Here is a 23289-nt window from a genome sequence, read left to right as displayed (position 1 = left end):
AGGGGGACAGGAGAGAAAAAGGTTCCAACCTGTGATGAAAGCAACACATTTTGGCTCGAAGGAATAATTTCCTGTTGTATTCAGCACCGCTTTAGTGTCATATTCTACCAGCCAAAAAGGTGGCCTGAGATTTTACTATGGAAGCAACAACACTTGCTCTAGATACCACCTACTGCAAGAACACTGTCATGCTATATTTATGGTTTTACAAAGAAAAAAGAAAGAAAACTTCGCATAATTTCCATGGAAGAAGTTGTATAGCTATTCTCAGATGCCTCATTTTAAAAAATATCTGCATTGATACCTGTATAAGGCTTTGTCTCCCAGACTTACCTAGTAGCAAATGCACTGATGATCCACAGTGGTTTGAGGCCTAAGTAAATCATATGAAAGTTGCCCTTATCAAAGTGCTTTGATTGCGCTCATCTTAAATTTTCACCTGTATCTTTTTAAATCAAGTGTTGACCCCCTTTGCAATGGTACCCTGTCACATCACTGGTGACATAGCGACATCACATAGTGACCACCCATTCATACAGATACAACATATTTTTGATGGATTCCATATCAGACAGAGCTACGAGATAGGTCTACTCTCAACTTTATAGTTAACTGCTGCAAGAACTCAAAAAACTAAATAAAATCTGGTGTACAGGTTTAAAGAGAAACTAGAAAAAAACATTTCTAAAAATAAAGGGCCATAAGGTGTTCACTGGGACAATGGTTCCAGCAAGTTTGTCACTGATATATAAGTGAACATGTATCAGTACCCGACTCTTTTCAGAGCATCTATAAAGACAACAACCCTGATCACCCAGACATGGCAACAGACACAATTTGCTTCAAAGGTATCAAGAAATTGGACTTAAGTATTAGGAGGAAAAAACAATTTACCAACAAGAACGGTCAAAGATCAAAACGGAGAGATTGTCCATGGAGATGCCCAAAAGCAACTGGACATGGCCTTGTGCAACCTGCTCCCATGCCAGAATGTTGGCCCCACTTTGGGTGCTGGATTGGACCTTAGGGCTCTTCCAGCTTCAATAATTATGATTTTTTTTCCTCTTTCCTCCTTATGCTCCATAGGTCTAACTATTTTTTTTAGTTTAATAAAAACCTTCCTGATCTTCCAAAATCCATTCAGTTTTGCTCAACTTTCATGGTTTCATTTTAGAAATAAAACTTCTGCTGAAAAGATCCATATATTTAAAACCAGTATCCACTTTGACACACATTTAAAAGATATAATGATGGGAATACTCCAGAAAAGAACTCTTACCTTTTTGAGGTAGTTTGGGAAGAACTCTAGGGCCAAGTGCAGTCTTTGCAGTCCCGGTGCTACATCAACAGATATGAATTATTAGTGCTTACAACTGTTATAAAATATACATTTTCTTTTCATTTTTTTCCCCTCTACACATCCATAATCTAAAAACTCCACATTTATTTTGCTTCTTTTCTCAAACCAACTTGTCATCTTGTCTGTGGATCAATCCCAAAACTCAAAGCACTATTAAGAATGAACCACTTTTGCAGAGGAAAAATCCCACACAGCTTTAATGCTACACAGCAGATTTATTCTATGAACTATGATATGTGCAAAAATACACTCTGAAAATAGGTGAAGCTGGAAGACCAGCTTGGTGGGCAGATCCTGAACTTGTAAGGAATATTTGGTCTTTAAAATAACCATAATGAAGCATTCAAAACATAATCTGACCTTTAGGTCAGTGGTTTAAAGTTTTCCAGAACTGAAGCTACCGCACGAGTACGATGTCGTATTGCACACAAACTGCAGCTGCTTTCGGAGATGAAGTCTCTGCTACTCCAAGGAAACACTCATGATTGTGTGAAAAACACATGCTTTACTCTGTCAACCTGTGTTAACTACTCATAATGGTAAAGAACAATACAAGCAGGACAGGAGTAAGTAAGCTAATTACAGCATAAAAATCTGAGATCGTTGCCTGTTCCCAAAACTTCCCATCTGTGTTTTCTGTTGTATACATTTTTCCAGAATTAACACCAGGCAGACTCAGATTTGAAAACTTGTAGTATGTTTTGCCCTCACATGCCATGTTTCAACAAAAAAGCACCAAAGTTCTTCCACCAACATCACACCCAAGTGACTCTTATAGTAAAGTACTGTGGAAGAAGGAAGCCAATTGATTTTAGGCATAAAGATCAAACAATAAATAAACAAATTTAAATCAGTATCGCCTTAAAATAATTACTAAAAAGAAAAAAAAGTAAAAAGAAAATCAAGGAGGAAGTTCAACAGAGTGAACTCTTCTGCATCAGCCGCCTTGATTCTGGTATTATTTGCCTCTGAAGCTAATGTTTCAAAATGCGTCTGATGAAACACTTTCATCTTCATTTCCTAACTTTTTTTTAATAGTCAAAATATATAACGGCACAAAATTGAAAGGACAGCCAAGCTCCATCTTGATTCAATAAATTGCCTTGGCCTTTATCTAATGCCATCAAGCAGAAGTACCATACTCTTACTCTTTACGGCTTACAAGTATCAAGTGTGGCACCAGCACTTTGTGCTGTAGAACATCTCCACTTCTTCCCTGAGCAGCCAGTGCCACCTGGGTGGATTCGGCAAACACAGCAAACCTGCTGTGCAGCCAATGGCACCTTTGCTACCTGTCCCAACGCGGCAGATCACAGGCTGAGGAGTGTCTAGATGTTCTACCTGCACACCTGCTGCTGGGATGTGTTTGACGTTACACATCCATCCCCAGCAATGGACTGCTGGTCATGCAAGGTCTCCCTTGTGCTGCCTGAGGCCAATGTTTATCAGAATCCCCATGCTTTGAACCTCAGGACTCTGGAATCACAGCGCAGATAAAGGAGTAACAAACAGCGAGTGACAGGAGTGTACGGCTGTCCTTACTACTCCACCTATTCAATAAGACACTTGCAATGTACTGACCTGATGAACTATGAGCTGAAAGCAGTTTATGCTATTACAGATTGCGATTGTGTGTCAGCGTGTAAGCTTGACAGACTTGGAAAACAATTAAGCTGGAAGGCTGAGATGAATTATCTCTCTTGCAGAGCCACCTCGGTGCCACCCTGTCCCCAAAGTGACACTTCTACAGCTACAGCAGATAAAATGAAATTGCCAGGGGACATGAAAATAAACCTTTTGTCCTGCTGGACAGCATCTGAGGGGACACTGCCCCTCAGAGAGCGTTTCTGTAGGAGCAGGAGAGAGATTCTAACACGGGTCATTGTGTCCAGCCCGCTCAAAGGGTGAATTGTGCATGGACAGCTACGAACACAGCGTAGGAGGCTCCACGCAGCCAAAGTATTTGTATGGTAGTAAGGAATGCAGAAAGCTAATGTAGAAACATAGCTAGGGTTTTGCTTCATATGAAAGGCCAATTTTTTTTCTAATCTACAAATGAGTTATGTTTAGATAAATTTTCATCTTTGCCTTCATACACACAGATTTTACCTTGACTGCTGAGACATCCCCTCAAACTTGTTTGCAGCCTTAGTTGAAGGTGGGCCCAAATCATTACCTGAGGTGAAAAAAGCACAGTTTAAAATAAAAAAGGATCATTAGGATAACTGAAATACCACCAGCAGAAGGTGCAATGTAAAGCAAAGTACACATTCTTCCAAGTATCCTCTATACAACGTCTGAAGATTTTGCAGATCATTCTTTATTAATAATTTTGTAACCGAGAAGGTGGCAGGGACTATAAGAATCCAACCTGACCTTTCATGTAACACACGTTTTAAAACAACTCACATCTGCTGGAAAGACTGAATGACATGGCTGAGTTACTGCTGTAGGGCACTTATTTGAATAGAATGTGTCAATTTTCTCTCAATAGGAGGAGATACTGCAGGCCAGTATCAAATACATTTACCGCAGATGTTTACATTTTGCGTTATGAGGCATGTCTTTGGAAAACCACCAAGATTTTATTCACAAAACATCCAATTTCTAAGGATTGGTATTTTACCCAACATGAAGAATAGCCTTTGCTGATTTAGTGACTAAGCCAGTGTGTTACCACAACTTGAACATTAACTGCTGGTAAAGAGAAGATCCTGGGTTGACTCAGTTCTGTCAAAAGGCAAAAAAATCCAAATCCAAGTGCTTCTGAACTCCTTCAGCAGAAGGTTTCTCTTTAATTAACCACTGCCAAGGTACAATTAATTAATGCTTTTATCATCCCCCTTTCCCTTTTCTACTACAGCATGTCTAAACAAGCTTAGAACCATCTTTACCAACCATTAGTAAATTTTGACACTGAAATAGATGTGAAGTGACATTTAACAATCCAGGAACACAAAACACTTCCCATGCAAAACAATGACATATCTGCCTAGATACCAAATTTAGTGCATTGAAGTCTAAACGAAGCAGCAGAAAAAGCTCAGGCTGAGCCTTGCTAAAAATATGTTTATACTTGAAAAAAGAAAACTAGAAAGGTAAGACAGCGAACCCTTCGCATGTAAATCCTATGGATAAAGCAAATAAAAATCTCATGGTTGCTATGGAAATATTAAATAATCTAAATGATGTTTTTAAACCTCTTCGAATAGTAACTTAATTTGCTCAGACATAAGCTAAAGATTGCTCTGCTTGAAACTTCAATGAATGCAGAGATTGGAAAACAAATGCTGAAATTCAACGTAACAAGAAACGTAACAACACAAAAAAAGCTTCTGAAAGGGAAAGCAGTGAACATCCAACAATATTCTTAAACAAAAACTACCAAGGCAGATACAAGAAAATCTCTCTTTTTAAACACAAAACTTAATACTTGCTTAAAATAAGAAAAATCTGAGAAAAAGGGGAGAAGAGGCTCCTCTTCCACCCACTGAGGTTTAGTCTGCACTGTGGAGCAGAGACAGGACACACAATGCTCTTCTCTGGCCCCGCTCTGAAAAGCTCTTCTGCCACTTTAGTGTTCTTCATCTTCAAGTCTACACCTGCACCTTTCCCAGATTTCCCTTTTCCTTTGTCTGTTGTCTAATTTAAGTTGGCCCTAGCTTAGCATCTGTTCCTACCACACTTTTCATTCCCCTAGGGTTACATTATAGTTTACCATTATATGGTATTTTAGGTGATGTTTTGGACTTGAATATTTTGGCTTTAAAAAGTTTTGAAGTCCAAGCCTTTCAAAATATCTTTACTACCTGTGAAATAGCACTGGGCTTTTAGACTCCATAACATGTTCCAGACATTTGAAAAGCAGAGAATTAAAAATATTGCCATTATTCTTATTCCTTTAGAAAAAGACACTGCTTTTCATTGGACTTCTCTTTGTTTCAAATGCGAGATTAAATTACATATTCTACATGAGCACTCTATGATTTGTACATTTAACTCAATTTGCTGAAAAAAAAAATGGTGCTTTTAGGCTTGCAGGTTGTTTTTAGGCTAGTAATTTCATATTTATATTAGAGCAGAGAGAGGATAATTTAAGACACAAGTAGTGTATGGATGACCCCCCTATGTAAGCAGTGGATTCCAGCTCAAAAGCGCAGAGATTTATGGAAATCCTGCCACAAAGACTAAAATTATAGAAAATTACATGGGTCTGAGATTTATAGTTACTGAGAGAAGCTGACTGCACAGAGCCGTGTTTATTGAAAAGAGGAGGAATCTGAGTAGTTTAGAAAATAGTTGCTAAAAAGCTTCTGTCAGAAAGGTATCCTGTTAAAAAAATATATTAAAAAAATCACAGAATGTCCTGAGTTGGAAGGGACACACAAGGACCATCGAGTCCAACTCCTGTCCCTGCATATGACAACCCCATATGACAAACCATGTGTCTGAGGGCATTGTTTCTGTATAATTTCTGTGAGTAGAAGGATGTAAACCTATCAGTCTTTGTATATGTACAGACAAAAATCACAAAGCATATTGAGACAACACATCGCCACAGGTGCAAATAGCTTCCAGGAGAGAGCTGGCACAGAGCCTGAGGAAAGAAGCTCTTCTGGCAACCAGGAGAACCGCTCAGCTTCATTGAGGTCTGTCTGCCCCAAATCAGCAACCCCTGGATGAAGGAGCTGGTGAGAGGAGCAGGGCTGGGGAGCAGATGCAGAGGATGCAGCAGGCGAGGGGCCGGGGCAAGGGCAGCTGGGGCAGGGAGAGGGGGCAGCAGGGAGAGACTGAACTGGGCCCCAAGGGAGCGTGGAATAGTTTCAGTTTCCTCAAGCGAGACTCAGATACAGAAGCCTGGAAGCTCGAGCGACAGAAGATAGAACTGTTGCTTGATCTGAGCTGACGTTACATCCAGCTGCAATCATCGGAAAGCAAGCACCAGGTAAATGAAACCAAAGATCATATATCATCCATCAGCAAGGTTTTGTTATTGTTTTCTATTATTATTTTTTTTCCCCTGCCCTTTCATTTTGCGTTTCAAAACTCACCCCAAGGAATTGGGCCCTTATTCTGGGGTCCATGAGGTAGTGGGCTTGGTGGGTCTGAGAGGGTTCTTTTGTGTCCTGGGGGTGGGGGAGGTGGCCTCTTCTTGGAAAGAGTGGAGCTGCCACTAGAGGACTGAGTGCTTAGAGGGAGGGTTGAAGGTGGGCCTGCAAAATAACAAACAGTCTTCTTACAAATACATGTGCATAAACGTCAAAGCAGCACTGAAAAAATTCACAGTCAGACCCACACGGAAGTGCAGCAAAAGACTGAAATAAAAAGACAAGCCATGCCAAAACACTGTTGAGGTTAAACGACACGTTCACCACATTTTTAACCACTGTAGCTGTGGGAATATAAGCAACTTGACAATAGAACGACACGTGTACTAATGTCGGAAAAATACAGGATTAATCACTCCAGGATTTCTAATTTTAGGCATTATTAAAAACAAGCGCAAGCATGAAATCTTAAAATTAAGTAATATTTAGCATGTGGGATTAGAACTACTATTAATTTACACCAGAATGAAATAGCTTTCTAGATGTTCTACTATGTTAGGGTTTTTTCTCTACTCCAGAATGTCCCATACAAATTCTGTTAATAAGCTTGGGGGAGGAACAGAAATCTACCTACAAATTTTCCTTGTGTTTTGAAAATATGATTGTAAGCTTAGTAAATTTTTCTGTAGTTATTTTCCTTCCCCCCCGTGGTTTAAATAGATCAGAATATGCATTTTTAGAGCGATGCAAATTGTTGTATTCAATGCATATGAAATAGACATCGAAAAAGCCCTTTCTGAGGCTAAGATTAGATATTTAACAGTAGCATTGCTTCTAAGAGCTTATGCAGTCACCCCTACCCTTGAATCCTTTATTTCCCTCCGCATCAATGCTGGCACAAGTATTATTCAACACAATGCATGTTTTACAGGATGTTGGAAAGGATACAGATTAAAACACAGAATAACCCAGAGGGAAGATGAGTTTTCCCCAACCAGCTTCATTCACCTTCAAAAATATCTTTAATTAGAAGCTCAAGCAATGGGCAGCACAGGGAACACACGAACGACAACTGCTCAAGTCAGTGCAGTTACCACCACAAGAAATTACTTAATGAAACCAACCTACATTAGTTCTACATTAGGTGAGAACAGCTTTAAGGGTTTTGTTGTTGGGATTTGAGTTTTGCATGTAAGAGAATTTTGCCCTCAGGGACTCTGGATCAATGCAGAAAATCGACATGAAGTTTTAAAAGCAAAGTTTATTTATACCTGAAATTTCAAGTCTATTATCACGTATCTGTAGCACTATAGAACCTACTTGTCTGTTTTTGAGAACCTAGCTTTTTTGAGCAGCATATACCATGACCTGCATAGAGAACTAGAGCTGCCTCTTTAAAAATGTTTATTACCAGTCTCTATAGGTAGACTGAAAATGACCCCAGTCTGCCTTCCTTCCCAAATTACTATATATCATAAACGTATTAAAATCAGTAAAGAATAATCTTTGCTAAAATTCCTCAGGTGAAATATTAACAACTGAAAAAAGTAACTTCAATTATCCTATAGGCATGTGTATGTTTGCCAGGTATGTGTACGTTTCAGCAGGTGACCTCCCTCTTTCTTCTTAACCCCAAATAAAAGCTTAATAAAACTGTCCATAATGAGTTAGTGATTCAATCTATTCCCTTATAGATTCATCCCTGTAAGGCCTTTTGCTGCTCAGAAGAATTATCTCAAACACAACCCCAACAGGTATTTTGTGCCTGGCTTTCCATTAATTGCTTACTCTTGTAAATCAAATTATATATTTTGCAATTGTTACTCTCAATTCACTTCCAAGTTCAAAAAAAACATTAGTTGACAAGCAGTCAAATTTTAGTGCAAATTAATAAGATTGCTTCCCAACCTGTACCCTTTCTCATTTCAGTTTCTTCCTTGAGTTTAAAAAAGTGAGCTCATTTAAACTGTGCATTGAAGCGTTTCTGCCAGCAAAAACCAAACCAAACCTTCAGTAAATATGAATCAAAGGGTATTGTATAAACTCTAAGTGACTGAGAGCCTATGTAGGGGTAGCAGGGGGAAAACGAAAATTCATATCCAGTTTTAAGAGTAATACTTTTAAAGCGTGTACGAAACATACACAGTGTGTCAGTATAGTATTTTTCTCTTGTCCTGGTATCTCGAAGAGGAGTTACACACACCAGCCGTTCTGTCCCACCACCACCTGGTGTCCTGCTGCTCCCCAAGCCCACCACAAGTGACAAATGATTCAAACTTGGCTTAAAGGGGAAAACTAAAGTGGAGGAAATGCATTGAAATAGTCCTGCACGCTCGCTGCAAAAAGGAAACTTCAGACATGAAGTGACATTCTTACTTGTTATTGCAAATAAAGTGAAAATTCCTTCTGTACAAAAAAGAATATTTAGATTAAAAATTCTTTGAATGTGGTTATATGGATGTATTTTATATCTCAAACTGGTATCTCCAGACATCACAGAAGAGTTGAAAAATGTTTTATCGCTCCATAGCTTTCATGAGTTCACAAGGCATACAATAGTTACAGGGAAAAGGTGTTACCGTAGCATTTATTGCTTTCCTAATTTCCCAGAAGTAATAAATATGAATTTGGAAGTCATATGGTAATGATGAGATGCCTGAAATATGAAGTAACTTTCAAATGGACAAAAAAAAAAGGAAAACTTCAAAACATCTTTGCAAAAAGATGTGTAAAGTCACATCATGCTTTGAATAAAGCAAACGTGGCAAACGTTCTGGAATCTACATCAGTTTACGGAAACAGCTGGTGAAATAATACAAAGGTCTGATGATGTACCAAGTGTCAATAAGATTATTATAGAACACTTTGTATTACATATATATACACACACAAAAATCTCAAAAGTATTTTTAATTATGTAAGGCTAGACAGATATTTCTAAATAATAATCAGAGCAGATGCTTTTCTAGATCAAAAGTATTTTGTGATTCTAACCAGGCATTAAGTCAAACACTTCTCTACATCCACTTAATCATGATTTCTCACATAGCTGTGAAGTTCACATTTCATGTAAATCATTCCCCTCATACAAGAAGAACAACAAAACCAACACACAAACGCACACAAGAAAACCACAAAAAACACACTTGACCTAGAATTTCTAACATTTTGCTTCTGTTGGGCTCTCTTTAGTTAGCTGGGGAACAGCTGCTTTCAAGTAAAGCTGTTGTAATCTTTTATCACTTTATCTTATTACAACGATCGCATTTTCCTGTGCAAATAGACCAAATAATCTCAAGTTTATTGTACTACGGTAAATAATGAGGAAAGGTCTGCAATTAATCGTGCGCTGCCCTTCAGCTTTTGTGCAGTTAGTAGAGTATCTATTAATTTGTGTACTTGTGAAATCATGCAAAGCTGTTACCATCCATTCAAGAAATTGTGGGTTTAGAGTGTAAAAACCTCACAATTGTATTTCTTTTTTACCACTTAATGAGAGATATGGAAGAACCAGTATTCCAGTTAATGGCAGAACGGGTACTGCAAAGGAAAGCAAGTTTATATTAAAACCAGAATTTTTATGAACAAGTGTTGTTATACTTATTTTTCATGATCTTATGAGTGACATTTTTGCAGAGGTATTACTAAAGCCTATTTCAGTTCGCCTGACTTCCGATCATATTTTTTCAGTACTGAAAATAAGACCATAATTAAAGAAAATATTACCACGATCACTCCGAACAAGAAAGCTAAGAATATACATTGATTCGACGTTAGCATCTAAATATTCTATAATTAATGCTAAAATTAAGTCATTTTAAAGAAAGAGCAAAAATATATATTAAAGAAGATTGTGTTTTGTGTTGACGCACAAATATAAAAACCACAGGAAAGCAACAGCTGTCTGCCTTCCTTTTCTTTTATGGTACTGAAAAACAATACAGTCTGAATGGGATAGCTGGTGTTATTAGTGTAACTAGTATATGCAAAAAAGCTAATTTGGGTAGAAATTGAGATTGATCAAGAGAAGAAGCAGATAACATGACATGGTGTCTGTAGCGGCACTGGACTGGAACCACAAAGGACGCGCCTCCTGGCTTGATGCACCTAACACTGGAGCTGTGAAAAAGAGAGTACAACATGCAAACTTGTATTGAAGACTCAAACTTCAGTTTGTCACATAAAACTGATCCCTATAACCTCCATGTTCATCTCATATGAGAGAAATACGCAGAACCAGGAAAAATAACTAGTTTTCAGCTAAAATTAAGGAAACATGGCTTAGGTTGCCTGACACTTCTACAAAACCAGCTGGCAATGCTGCTCTCGCATTCAATTTGCAATTAAGGTTGTTCAAAAGTTGACTTAGTGAGTGCGGTGAGTCATGCAACTACTTAAATGCTGGGTTTTTTTGGAAAGATTTTGTAAACCAGAAGACCTGCTGGATGTCTGGAGCCATAACGCAGATGTAAGCTGGAAAGATTCATGAAAAAGATGATTTTCAGAATGTTACTAAAAACTTGGCTGACAACACAAGTAAGTTGAACCAGTATAAACTTAGATAAACTACTGAAAAAGGCACACAGTGGTTGGCTTACAGCACTACTGTACTCATTCTGCACTTTTCGTTCTATTAGGATTAACTGAATGTGTGACAGAGATAGCAGAAATGAAGATGTATCCACAAATAAGCTGGTTTAGATGAGGATACACTAATGCTCCTGCATTTAAAAAATATTTTGAAAAGTTATCAGACTGGAAAATCTGGACTTACATTGTAATGACCTACGCTTCCCTACACATGTTCTCCAACAATTGTACCTATACAATTTTAATGATGAATCGGACTAATTTTTAGACACCATATCCACCAAAAACCACAGGCAAGAGTGGGGTGCATTCCAGAAACTGCTCTAAACTTGCCTTCTCTCCCCAACACAATGTTCAGACTCAATGACTTCCAGTCCACTGTGGCATCTCAGCAACACCATGGAACCTGCTGCCAAGGAACTTCCCTGGCCAATAAAACCAGCTTACAGAGGCTAAAGGGAGATGTTTTTGTTTAGATATGTTGGAGAAGAGCTTTATCTGTATGCCCCCAAGGATAAAAACCATGAAACTGTAAAATTCTGTGTCTCTTTCTAAAACACAGATCCCACCAGCTATCCCTTTCATGCTCTAGCAGGGTCCCACGGTACCTGCTGGGACCCCTTGGAGAGACAAAGATCAGATGACATTTGGGGACAGAAAGTAAGATTACATTTGATTACAGATTCAATGCTCTTCTTCCTCTTGCTATTTAATGAGTTTCACACAAAATATAATACTATGTTTTTACATAATTTTAAATTAAATAGGTAGTTCTTAAAATAAACTTTTCTAACAAAAAAAGATTTGATAAGTAAGCTTGTACGTTAAACTTTGATGTAAGGGATATACTCTATGACTACTAATGAGGAAGAATTTTTTTACAATGAGAGCGGTGAAACACTGGCCCAGGTTGCCCAGAGAGGTGGTAGATGCCCCATCCCTGGAGACATCCCAGGCCAGACTGGACAGGGCTCTGAGCAACCTGATCTGGGTGAAGATGTCCCTGCTCATGGCAGGGGGTTGGACTGGATGGGCTTTGAAGGTCCCTTCCAACCCAGCTATTTCATGATTTTAATCTCAAAAGAACAGATGAATTCTAAAGGATTATTTTTTCCTATTAAAACAAAATTATCTCAGACTGTTTCAAAATTAAAAAGTGTCACCAGTGTCTTACAGAAGTGGAGTCTCTGCTTCTTTTTCTTTTAAACAATCTGCTTGGGGGCTGGAAGGGGGGAAGATAACAAGGTATAGCACGGTTTACAATGAAGCACAAGTGCATCTGCAATGATGCTTCTAGAGCGACTTTTCCACACTGATGAATGTTCTATGTATTTGTCACTTTGTTTCCCTGTTCTTCTGAGCCTGTTAAATCATTCCTATAACACACACGTATTTGATGGAAAGTTCTAAAACTGATTAAAAACTTTGCAATATTATTGAATGGAAATCAAGAAAAAAAAACAGCATCACAGACTGTAAAATGCTGGCATGTTTGAAGCAGAGAAGCCTAGTGACTGTAACATAAAAATAGTTCCATTTGGCCTCTCTGACTTACACTGTGAATCTGGCATTTTCTAATCTGACGAAGCAGTTAATGTGGCATTAGAAGGCAACAGTTCTCTGTATTTTGTGATAATTTCACATCATTTTGTTTTAATATACATAAGGATTTATTTTGCGTAATCTTTGACATGAAAACAAACAAGAACTCAGCACTTCATTTCTTTCCAAGGAGCTTTGGTGTTGTGTTGATTCACTTGTCTGGGAGTGAAGTTCCAGGGAATACAAATGAGTCCCCAGTGAAACTGATTTAAAGAAATATGGGTTATGAAATGTCACGTGAAAAATGCATACCCTGACAAAATCACTTTGCCTTGTAACGGAAAAGAAACCTGTTTAAAAACAAAAGCCAAGGGATTCATTTGAAAGTTGCCAGCACATGACAAAGACTGAGGGTGGAACGGTCTTTTTAAGAGCAGTACATGAACCATGGAAAATCAGACACCTGATACCAACACACTCTGTTCTGTCCCTTTCACTCCTTTGCATTTTAGCGAGAGCATTTCTTCATTATTTTTGTAAAAAAAAGTTAACTATCACTTGGAGAAAGGAAACATGAAGTTATAGCAGTGCTAACAAAAGGGAGCATCCTTCAGCATAACCGCTGAAGCCTTAAACTGTACTGTAGCCTTCACCACAACTAAAGGTTTCTCTAACAAGCCTACTGTAAAAATACAATTTGGCTATTTCTAAACTGAATATGTAAAAAAAGGGAAAAGACAAAGGTGGTTTGTTTATTTGTTTGTGTTTTCTAAAAAGTAGATCTGCCCAAATTATAGTAAAGTAACAATTTCGTTCCATAAATACTTCCTCTAAACGTGAAGTTTCTAGCTGTCTAGGTCAAAGAACCACCATCCACTACAGCTGAAAGAGTCAGTCCCATATGGAAATAAGTTCTCTTCCCTTTCAAGAACTACCAAGAATGGTATTGCTATTATTAAGAAAATAAACCATTTCTTTCATATCAACAACATGCAGATCGCAAAACAAACTGAACTGTAGCACAAACCTTCCTTATGGATAATTCTACAAGACCAAGATGGTCATTTCACTGCAGCAAGAATGGGTGATGTTTAGTTTGTGTGACTTGTTAACCCTCTGGCAACAGGCCTGCTGTTTCCTCTGCTGTTCTTCACATCCCTCCAGCACTCACCAAAAGGGAAGAGAAGAGGGTTTCTGCACTGGTGGAGAAGGAACTTTAATACCAACCTGCTCAGCACTTCCCAGGTCATTCCTTTTCCACACTGACTGAGAGGAGAAGGAATCTTCTTGCACCTCCTCTCCCCCAAAGTTTTGCTTCTTCGCCCTCTCTGCCAGACACTACACAGCACATCATCGTATAGCACTATGCACCATCAGCCTTTTTCTAGAACACCTGTATTTTTGTGACTGTACATGCTTAAAAATGCTTCTCCAAAATACAAACAGAATTTCTGCATAAAATGAACCAAATTTCATTTAGCAGAGTATTACTTTTTCACCCATTCATGTACACTTCTATGAATGAGTCCATTATAAGGTGTGTGTTTCATTCCTTCCCCTTTTTTTTTAATGCTTTAAACATGCATTGTACCATCTTACCGCATCAATGCAATAAGAAAACCACCTTGCATCCTGAAACATTGTAATGCACCTGGTTAAAGGAAGGACAACCATAGAACAATTACTGCTTGCAAGCGTAGTCTGAAGACAGACTTACCTTTGCCAGCATTTCTAGGAGGAAGAGGAGGAGCATCTGCAGTTGGAGAGGTGGGTGAATCTGTGCTTGTAGAAGCGAAAATCTGATTGGTAAAAGCTCCATAGGAGAGTCTTTGCTTGTCTCTAGGAGTGCTAAATGCAGGATGAGTCAATTTGTCTTGGGGAGAAATGCTCGAAGAGTGACAAAAACTCTGGGGTCTTGGAGATCTTTCTTTCTTTATAGGACTAGGCTGTGAATAGAAAACAAATATACAGTTGTCTAAATGCTAAAAATAGTTAATATGTTTGGGAAAGAATATAACAAAACATATTCTAGTGAAAATGAACATAATTTATTTCTTTATTGGAGAATTATGCCCACATTCCTTCTGTTCTCAGCGATCCAACCTGAAAAATCCTCTCCTCTAACTGAAAAATAAAGATTGTAGCATCGACGAACCACCACGTACACAAAGGCAGATTTATTCTTAAGGCAGTAAACACACAATAATAATATACTACACAATATACTAATAAAAGTGTAGTAAAGTTTTTGGAATGTAAGAATAATTTTCAGTTCAAATAGCTCGCTACTCAGACTAGACAGTTACCCTCAAAGATCAAGCACATTAAAAATAAAATAATCACTTCTGACACATCAGATTTATTTGTTGACTGAACTAGCAATATATTTAGTGCTACGGTTCGTCTTTTATAACCTATATAATTGCTCTTTTAAGGAATTTTACACAGCAATTTTTGACTGCTGTGTATTAATAGCTGTATATGGAGCACAATCTGCCTCACCGCAGCTCTGGTTCGGGCAGGTTATTATCTCCAATACAGCATTAGTCACCCTCCGGAGGCTCCTTGCACAGATCATCATTTTGTTCTCTCCTGTCCTTGAGGATATGGAAATGATTTGAGTTTCTGAATCTTTCAGTCCCAAGTGCCACAAAAAAATTGAAAAGCTGACCACATTTCTTTCTACAGCACCTAAATAAAATAGGAGAGGTGTATTCCCGCTTATTACAGAAACAGAGCACAGAGTAATTAACTGACTTGCTAAAGTAGGACACTGAAGCTAAGTTTACACATGTTCTAGGATGGTTATTATCCTATGCCCTCAAGTTTTGTCTTCCTTTTTTCTTTTTTTTTAAATCAAGAATGAAGTGCGAAGCACAGTTTTTGAAAACCAAGTAAATTGATTCAACAACTAAGTTTTTAATTAATTATGGAGAAGGAAAAAAAACCTATGTAAGTTTTGAATTTCCTCCAGCTAAAAATGAACAGCCTAGAATTCAGAGGGGATAAAGTGAAATAGTAATCTACATTTACTGAGTTATATTATATTGTATGTCTTGTCAAAGCAAAACTGCTGAAAGTCAAGTCCATCATAACTATGCTGAGAAAATGTATTCAAAAAACACTTTGGCAGCCTTTAATACAGGCCTCAAAAAGAGCTTTTTACCCTCAGAAAGAAAATCTGTAACGAAAAAAAAGGTTAAGGTATGTCTCTAATTTCCATCCATTTCCACAGAACAGAAATTTTGATGGTTTTTGTGCAAAGTCATATCAGTAATTCATGTTCACCTTATCATCTAAGTCATCATCGCTTTCATCAATTTCTTCCTGACGAAGATTCCATTCATACTCTACGTGGACATGAGGGTTTAACTTCCCGGCCTTGGCTTGAGAAAGCTGAAAGAAATAACAATTTGGGTTAAAACACTTGCTGTTCCTTTGGTGTCAATGAAGTTTTGTAACAGCAAGCAATAAACTGAAATATATAGAGGTTTAAAACTTTTCCAGACATTGAAAAAAAACAATTTCAGGGCAATCACACAAACATTCTTCATTTATTTGAGGTATGGAAAAACAGCCAAAAGGTTAAAAGGGAAGATTTTCTCAAAATGGGTAGGTGACATGTTTGACAAGCATTTAAGAAGATGACATGAAGAGAAGGTATATGCACAAAAGCAAAATGCATCTGGAGCCCTCCTTTCCAAAAAGGAAAGGTAAAACCTCTTTATCAACTCTGGTACATACACCTATTATCCCTCCAAAAATCACAATCCTTGTGTTGGAATCAAATGAAAAGGTATTTATCCATTACATAAATACCTCCCTCCCTCTCACTGGATGCAGCCAATGTGTCTTATCCACAAAATTCCTCTACTTAGTCACCCCAAATAATGTACTGACTTCCTTTAAAAACCTACTCCTTCAATGATCAGCAAAATGAAAACTGTAGTTCATGGTTATTCTGAGGAGATAAGTTCTCCTTTTCAGTGCTTAGATTCACCATCATTTTTTATTCCTTCACATCCCTTGAAATGTAGTCTACTGAGTACTGGCTGATTCAGGAGAGCCCTTCACCATCCTCAAAAAACAACATTTGGAAGAAAGAAAGTATTTTCAATCTGTTACATAAGTATTAATGAACCCACCTGAATTGAAATTGAATTTAATTACATAGTTAAGACTCCAGTTATGCAACAGAAATTAGCTTAGTATATCTACCGCATTGCAAACATCTAGATATTATTTTGTACCTTCTTCTTGCTCTGGGTAAACGGTATGTTCGCTTACATTTCTTTTTTTACTCATAACCTCATCTCATTGTGACTTTTGAGAAAAAGCAGAAATAACTTTCCTCTTCAAAAATTAACAAGAGAAAAGCTGTAAATGCTCTACTATAGTTAAGTGAAATAATCAGCCAGTTATCAGTGGAATTTAGATGACAATAACTGAAACTATTAACTACTACGTAAGCTCACCAATAACAGCCACTTGTTTTTGTTTGTTCTACAACGCAATCAGTTGGTCCACATTAATGGTAGATGTTACTTTATATACTGTATAGAAAAAAGCAACCCATAGCAGTTGTGTGTTGCACAGCTCATCTATTTTTTGGCTGACAGAATACTCGAAATACTGGAAAGAGCACTTACACAGCAGACATGGGAGTCATTCAGTTAACACCTCACCAACCACAGCAAAATGTTCACTTGCATCCCCAGAAATAGGGAAAATTATTCTGATTTTGAAGGACGAGCTCTCTTGATTTTGTGACAATTAATGAATACATGACAAGAAGTTTCAATCGTCAAAGGAAAGGTATTAAGGCTACGACAGCTGCAGAGAAAAAGTGGTCTTCCTCCTTGGATCATCAAAATGAAGCAAAAAAGTTCTGAGAAACAGAATTAAGCAGCAAGTGACAATGTTTTGTAAATGCTTCAGATTTTGTCTTGAATGTGAAGCTGCCACACTACTTAGACTTTGCTCTGATCAGGTTCTGCAGAGGGACCAAGTCCCACAAAAGCTGGTGTTCTACATTTTTTGATACCCTAACTTCCAGACATGACACTTTTGCTTCCTCGTCCTTTGAGGAGGTCTAATTTCAAGTCGTTTTAATTCTCCTTGTTAAAAAGACTTTCACCATCTCTGAATTATGTGTCCCATTAAATAAACTGGAAAAAGCCAAAGCTGGAAAAGTCATCTAAAGATCCAGACCTAAAAGGTTTTGACAGTTTTAATATTTCAGGAGTTGTTTTATACTCGTGATAGAACTGTCTCTAGGCAGAACTTCTGAGGTAAGGAAGCCCAAATCACAGAATCAACTGGGTTGGAAAAGACTTCAGAGATCATCAAGTCCAACCCTTGGTCCAACTCCAGTCCATTGACCAGATCATGGCACTAAGTGTCATGTCCAATCTCAGTTTAAAAACCTCCAGGGACGGTGAGTCCAGCACCTCCCTGGGCAGCCATTCCAATCCTGACCACTCTCTCTGCAAAGAATTGCTTTCTAACACCCAGCCTAAATTTCCCCTGGCAGAGTTGAAGCCCATGCCCCCTTGTGCTATTGCTGACTGCCTGGAAGAAGAGACCAATCCCCACCTGGCTAGAACTGCCCTTCAGGTAGTTCTAGAGAGTGCTGAGCTCACCTCTAAGCCTCCTCTTCTCCAGACTAAACAAGCCCAGCTCCCTCAGCCTCTCCCCATAGGGCTTGTGTTCAAGTCCCTTCACCAGTCCTGTTACTCTTCTCTGGACCCACTCCAGCACTTCAATCTCTTTCCTGAACTGAGGGGCCCAGAACTGAACACAATACTCCAGGTGTGGCCTCACCAATGCAGAGTACAGGGGAAGGATCACTTCCCTTGTCCTGCTGACCACACTATTTTTGATGTCCTAGAATGATGCATAAATTGGTATTCAAATACTTGACCCTCCAGTATTTAAGGTCTACAAACATGCTGGTCAAAATAAGTGAATAATAGAAATAAGCTCTTTCACTTACACTGTTATAAAGAAAATGACTGGGTTTTTTGAAGTTAGAAAATATTCATCTCTGGTAGGGCCTTCAGACCAGCACATAGCCAGCTGGTACTGGTACCAAGTCTGAGATACAGTGTCAATGATAACTTAAGTAAATCCCGTATTTAAAGTAGTAAACATCCCCCTTTCTTACCAGTTCCTCACACTGGACAGCTTTCACTCGTTTTGCTGTGTCCAGAGCCGTCTCTCCAGCTTGGTTTACTACAAAAGTAACAATAAATAAGAGAGCAATTCTTTGAGATGTCTAAAGAATCAACTCATTAAGTTTCAGTATTTTCAGCAGAGTAATTTCTAAAAGTGATCAAAAACATCTATTTACTCTATAGCAGCTGCAGCTTTTTAAGTTTCCACTTTAAGTGCTTGTGAATGTCACGTATCATCAGGTTCTTTCTGAACAGCAGCATCTGCTGGGACAGTTCCCAAATCCCTCCTAACCAGCCTAGCAGAGAGTATAAAGAAATTTAGTCATTTCCATCTCCACTCAACTCCTTTGCCAGTTAAACTCTTACATGAACAAGCAGGAAAAGCAAGCGGACAGGGTGAGATAGCTTAAAAAAGTAAACTGTTGTAGGATTAAAAAATAAAAAGCAAGCACATTTTACTTCGATCAATACACAGTGCTTTGAAGCTTGAATTTGAAGACAGAGATCCTGTTCTAAGAGGACATTTGAACAAGAATAATGTTAAAACTTCTGAGTTGTTTCGTCCTTCTAAAGGCTATAAAATGGTTTACATTTTAAAGTAATTCCTGATCAGAGAGAAGGGGATATCTGAGCACTCTGGAAGGTCCTCTGCTCTGGCACAACATCCTTCCTCGATGCTCAGTAGCATGTCTAAGGAAACAAAACCTATCCTCACATCCCACCCTTATGTGGTCAAATCTTAGGTATAATTTATTCTTAGACTATAGCTCTAAATGCCACGGAGCTGGAACAGAGTAACTCTACATCATATCCAGACTGAAAAGCATTTCTGTGATTTGGAACTGAAAACAGTCAAACTGAGGTATCGTAAGACAATATATCTGTGTGTAATATCACATACAGAATGTCAATCATGAATTCTAGAAAATACAAAGCATTTATGTAGAAAGGTCTATGAATTTCAAAGAATTAAGACCCCTGAAAGGAGGGCTCCTTATGGGAAGATACAAAATGGGTCAGGAGTTTTAATAGGAAAAGGAATGAAAATACAGTATATCTTAACCAAAGTTAACAGCTTAAGAGACTACATAAATTTCAACCTTTTAGTATAAACCTGATGTTTCAAGGCCTAAGGAAGATATGCAGTTCCCATGTGAGAGCATTAAACAAAACAAAACAACAAAAATACCCCCAAAAAGGTAAGAACATTCTTCTGGCATCTACATAGGAGAGAGTTCAATAGAAGGACCACTAAACACTCTTAAGCTTGTTCAGATAGTTTTCCCATTTTCTTAATTAGGGACATATCTGATAAAAAAGGTGACATCAAACTCTTTGAGTTATGATAATGTTAGAACATATTTTAAGGATGTATAAAAAGGCCACGTAAATGGATGACTTCTGCCACTGAGCTACAGACTTAAATTTATGCATCAGTTTTTTTACTGGGCAGTGGAGAAAAATGATGGCAATGAGGAAGAAATAAAAGTTCATACTTGTCAGTTTACACCAACAGTTCAGAAAGTTTCCATCTTATACCAAAAACTGACAGAATGCCAATGTTTTATTTTTCCTTTCAAAAGTTAACTTAGCAAAGCGAGACATAACTGAAAGTTGTTTAAATAATGGAAAGAGCATTTTAGGAAATCTCTATTTCCGAATATTAAATAATGAACTTACCTACATCAAGAGTTGGCTTCCCCCTCAAAAGCAATTTCAAACACTCAGGTTTATTATACATACTGCAGTAGTGTAGAACTGTATTACCCAATGCTGTTTGCTTATCCAGGTTTCCACTAAATATAAAAGAAAAAACAAGAAAAGTATAGTATGCTGTGCTATTCATTTCAGATCTAGAATGCTCATAAATAATAAATGGATAAATACTTTACATGGCAAATATGAAGTAGAAATAAATATTTTTAAATGATTACTTTCAATGATTATTAAGAATAGTTCCAAGCATATTGGGAATTCCTGAGCTGTGGCTGAACTGAGCATTTACGGATGGTCATTCCAAAAAGAAAAAAAAGTGAAACTAAAAGATTCAAATCTAGTCCTTCGTAAACAGGCTAAATCAGCCCGAGAGAAAGCATCTGAAAATCATTTTGATGCAGTCAGAATAGCTTAATGGGTCCCACGCTTTCAAGGCACTATGAAGGGCTGGCTGTGGGGATGAAAAGAAGTCAGAAGAAGGAACAGAAGGGGACACACTGGGTTAGGGAAAGACAAGCTGTGCTAAGGGGTTTTTTAAAACTGTACTACTTTGAGTTTTCAATTTCTAAAACCAGGTTTCTCAAACAGTGTTAATGACCTATTTGGATCAATAGAATACTTCTATAAAAATGAAAAATCTCAGAATATGACAGCTTTTCTTCCACTCAGTATCACCCATATTGAACAGTAATGCAGAGCCCAGAGGGTTGTAAAGATGCTCTAAATTTGAGACTAAGACAAAAATACAGACAACTGACAGAAACACGTAAAAGACAATGGTTGTCTGAAGAAACTATGAAGCTTTATAACTAAACAAAAACATTTTAAATAATCATACAAAATAGCAAATCCTTTAATAATGCTCTAAATAATTATTTGGGCTTCTAAAAGATTTTTCAAATCTTATTCTCAAACAGCTTGCAAATGTGAGTAGCTTACATTTTATTTTAGTTTATTTTTTTTGCTTTAATAACACTTCTACAATAAGTCATTAGCTCCACTTAACATGAGGGAGTAGTGGCAGGATGATGTTTAAGTAAAGGTTACACAGCTAATCCACACAGCCCAAGAGATGGTGTCAGGAACATGGATTCCAAGTCTGTGCTCTTACTGTAAAAGCCCAAACCTCCTCTCAATTACTCCCTGTATGCAAAGCTACATAAATTTACTAGAGAGGGGAAGGAAATAATTATTCATTGACTGCATCTCAATAGCAAGTGTGACTTGTTATGCTGAGGGAAAAACAAAAATGGAAATGATCCTCACGCCTTCCCCCCACCAGCTCAAGCCAACTGAGCTTCTATTCACAATTTTATGAGTTTTATTTCTTTGCCTGTGTTCTGTTTACTTGTCAACCCTCCTTTACATGAACTATTTGTTTGCATTGTTTAATGCTGTGATGTGTTCTAAATCAATGTTCTCCTTTGCTCTAGGTAGTTTTTTTCCTTTCATCCTATTTTTATAGATCACTTTCCGTACTTTTAATCTACACTTCTTTCCCTCTCTCTACTCATGGGGAGCACAAAGGTCAACTCAAAGGTATTAAATTCTGCTCTTTTGAAACATACCTAAGGAGAACTATCATTAGTGATCAGTAAACGCAGTCCAAACACTGCAAGGATAGCTCTGAACATCTACATTTTTCATGCACAATTTAATGAAAAGTGAGGAATCCATACCAGTTTTGTACAAGGAAGTCAACCAGATGGAGAGAGGTTTGGTCAGCAGTCCGGACTGCTAAATGAAGTGCTGTTTCACCTGGCTCCTAAACACACGTAAACACAAGTTAGATTTTTGTGTCTTATTTCTGCAAAGCTTATAATAAGAGACCTACCGAGATATATGTAACTGACTCTCTTACAACAGGTCTTTCAACAGAAAGATAGCATTAGAAAATTAAGACAAATACAGTTACTGCCTTTCTAATTCCTAAAAGACACCACATGCTTCACGGGAAACGGCATCACACTTCCTGAGATTGTAGCTTTCTTGAAACCAATCTTCCCTTTTTCCCAGCTGGATGAAACAATTCTCAGGAGCCTTTAACCCTTTTGGCTACTAGTAACTAGAAGGGATCTTGCCAAGGACTATTGAGTGAGTGTACAGTATTTGCTGCATTCTGACGCCTCAGTGGGCACCAAGCACAGCCACAACACTATGTCCTACAAAACCAGTGAAAAAATACACAAAAATCAGAGTCCTACACACATAAAATCTCTTGTAGAATCACAGAATGGCTGAAGTTGGAAGGGACCTGTGGAGGTCATCTGCTCCAACCCACCTGCCCAAGCAAGGTCACCTACAGCCAGTTGCCCAGGACCGTTTCCAAATGGCTCTGGAGTATCTCCAAGGATGGAGACTCCACAGTGTCTCTAGGCAAATCATCCCAGTGCTCAGTCACAGTAAAAGTGTTTCCTGATGTTTAGAGGGAACCTCCTGTGTTTCAGTCTGTACCTACTGCTTCTTAACTGCAGTCGACATTCCAGTTGGTGTTCATACCTGTCTAGATATCACTGACTGTAATAGCTGAGAAATGCTAAGGAACTACTTCTGTGGTAACTGCTATGGATGACAAATATAGAAAGTTTACTTTGTTCTGCCTCGTAGTTTGAGAATCTGTAACGTGTTTCCATGATAAGCACCCTGTGATATCTCAAGTGCTGAGACTATATAGAACTTCTCTCTCCACTCAATACAGACGGGCACTCTGTCCTTTGCCAAGTTAGCTGCTTTCACAGAACTTGTTGAAAACATTTTCTGAGATCTCTTCAAGTTGGGTTTAAAAGCAATGACAGAAAACACTGGTGCTGTGTAACCTCTTGGTTGGTATTTATAAAAACAGGTTACATTGCTCTCG

At 38.0% G+C, this 23289-nt stretch overlaps 1 protein-coding gene across 4 annotated transcripts in view; it reads right to left on the bottom strand.

Annotated features, from left to right (window-relative positions):
- The window catches only part of ASAP1 (ArfGAP with SH3 domain, ankyrin repeat and PH domain 1), a 154395-nt gene that overhangs the window by 10206 nt on the left and 120900 nt on the right, over window positions 1–23289 (bottom strand). For 2 of the 4 annotated variants that reach the window (XM_065830415.2, XM_071803790.1), the window contains 8 exons: window positions 22112–22197; window positions 20397–20512; window positions 18707–18774; window positions 15829–15936; window positions 14258–14486; window positions 6412–6573; window positions 3470–3536; window positions 1280–1338 (listed from right to left, as the gene is read on the bottom strand). In XM_065830415.2, the coding sequence (XP_065686487.1) occupies window positions 1280–1338; window positions 3470–3536; window positions 6412–6573; window positions 14258–14486; window positions 15829–15936; window positions 18707–18774; window positions 20397–20512; window positions 22112–22197 (895 nt within the window). Of the gene's footprint in view, window positions 1–1279; window positions 1339–3469; window positions 3537–6411; window positions 6574–9894; window positions 9949–14257; window positions 14487–15828; window positions 15937–18706; window positions 18775–20396; window positions 20513–22111; window positions 22198–23289 lie in introns of all 4 variants that reach the window. The other 2 variants (XM_065830414.2, XM_065830417.2) reach the window with 2 other exon arrangements.

The sequence above is a fragment of the Patagioenas fasciata genome, chromosome 2 (assembly GCF_037038585.1).
Source record: "Patagioenas fasciata isolate bPatFas1 chromosome 2, bPatFas1.hap1, whole genome shotgun sequence".
NCBI lineage: Eukaryota > Metazoa > Chordata > Aves > Columbiformes > Columbidae > Patagioenas > Patagioenas fasciata.
Note: the sequence above shows the minus strand (reverse complement) of the source record. Positions and strands in the feature narration are given on the sequence as shown.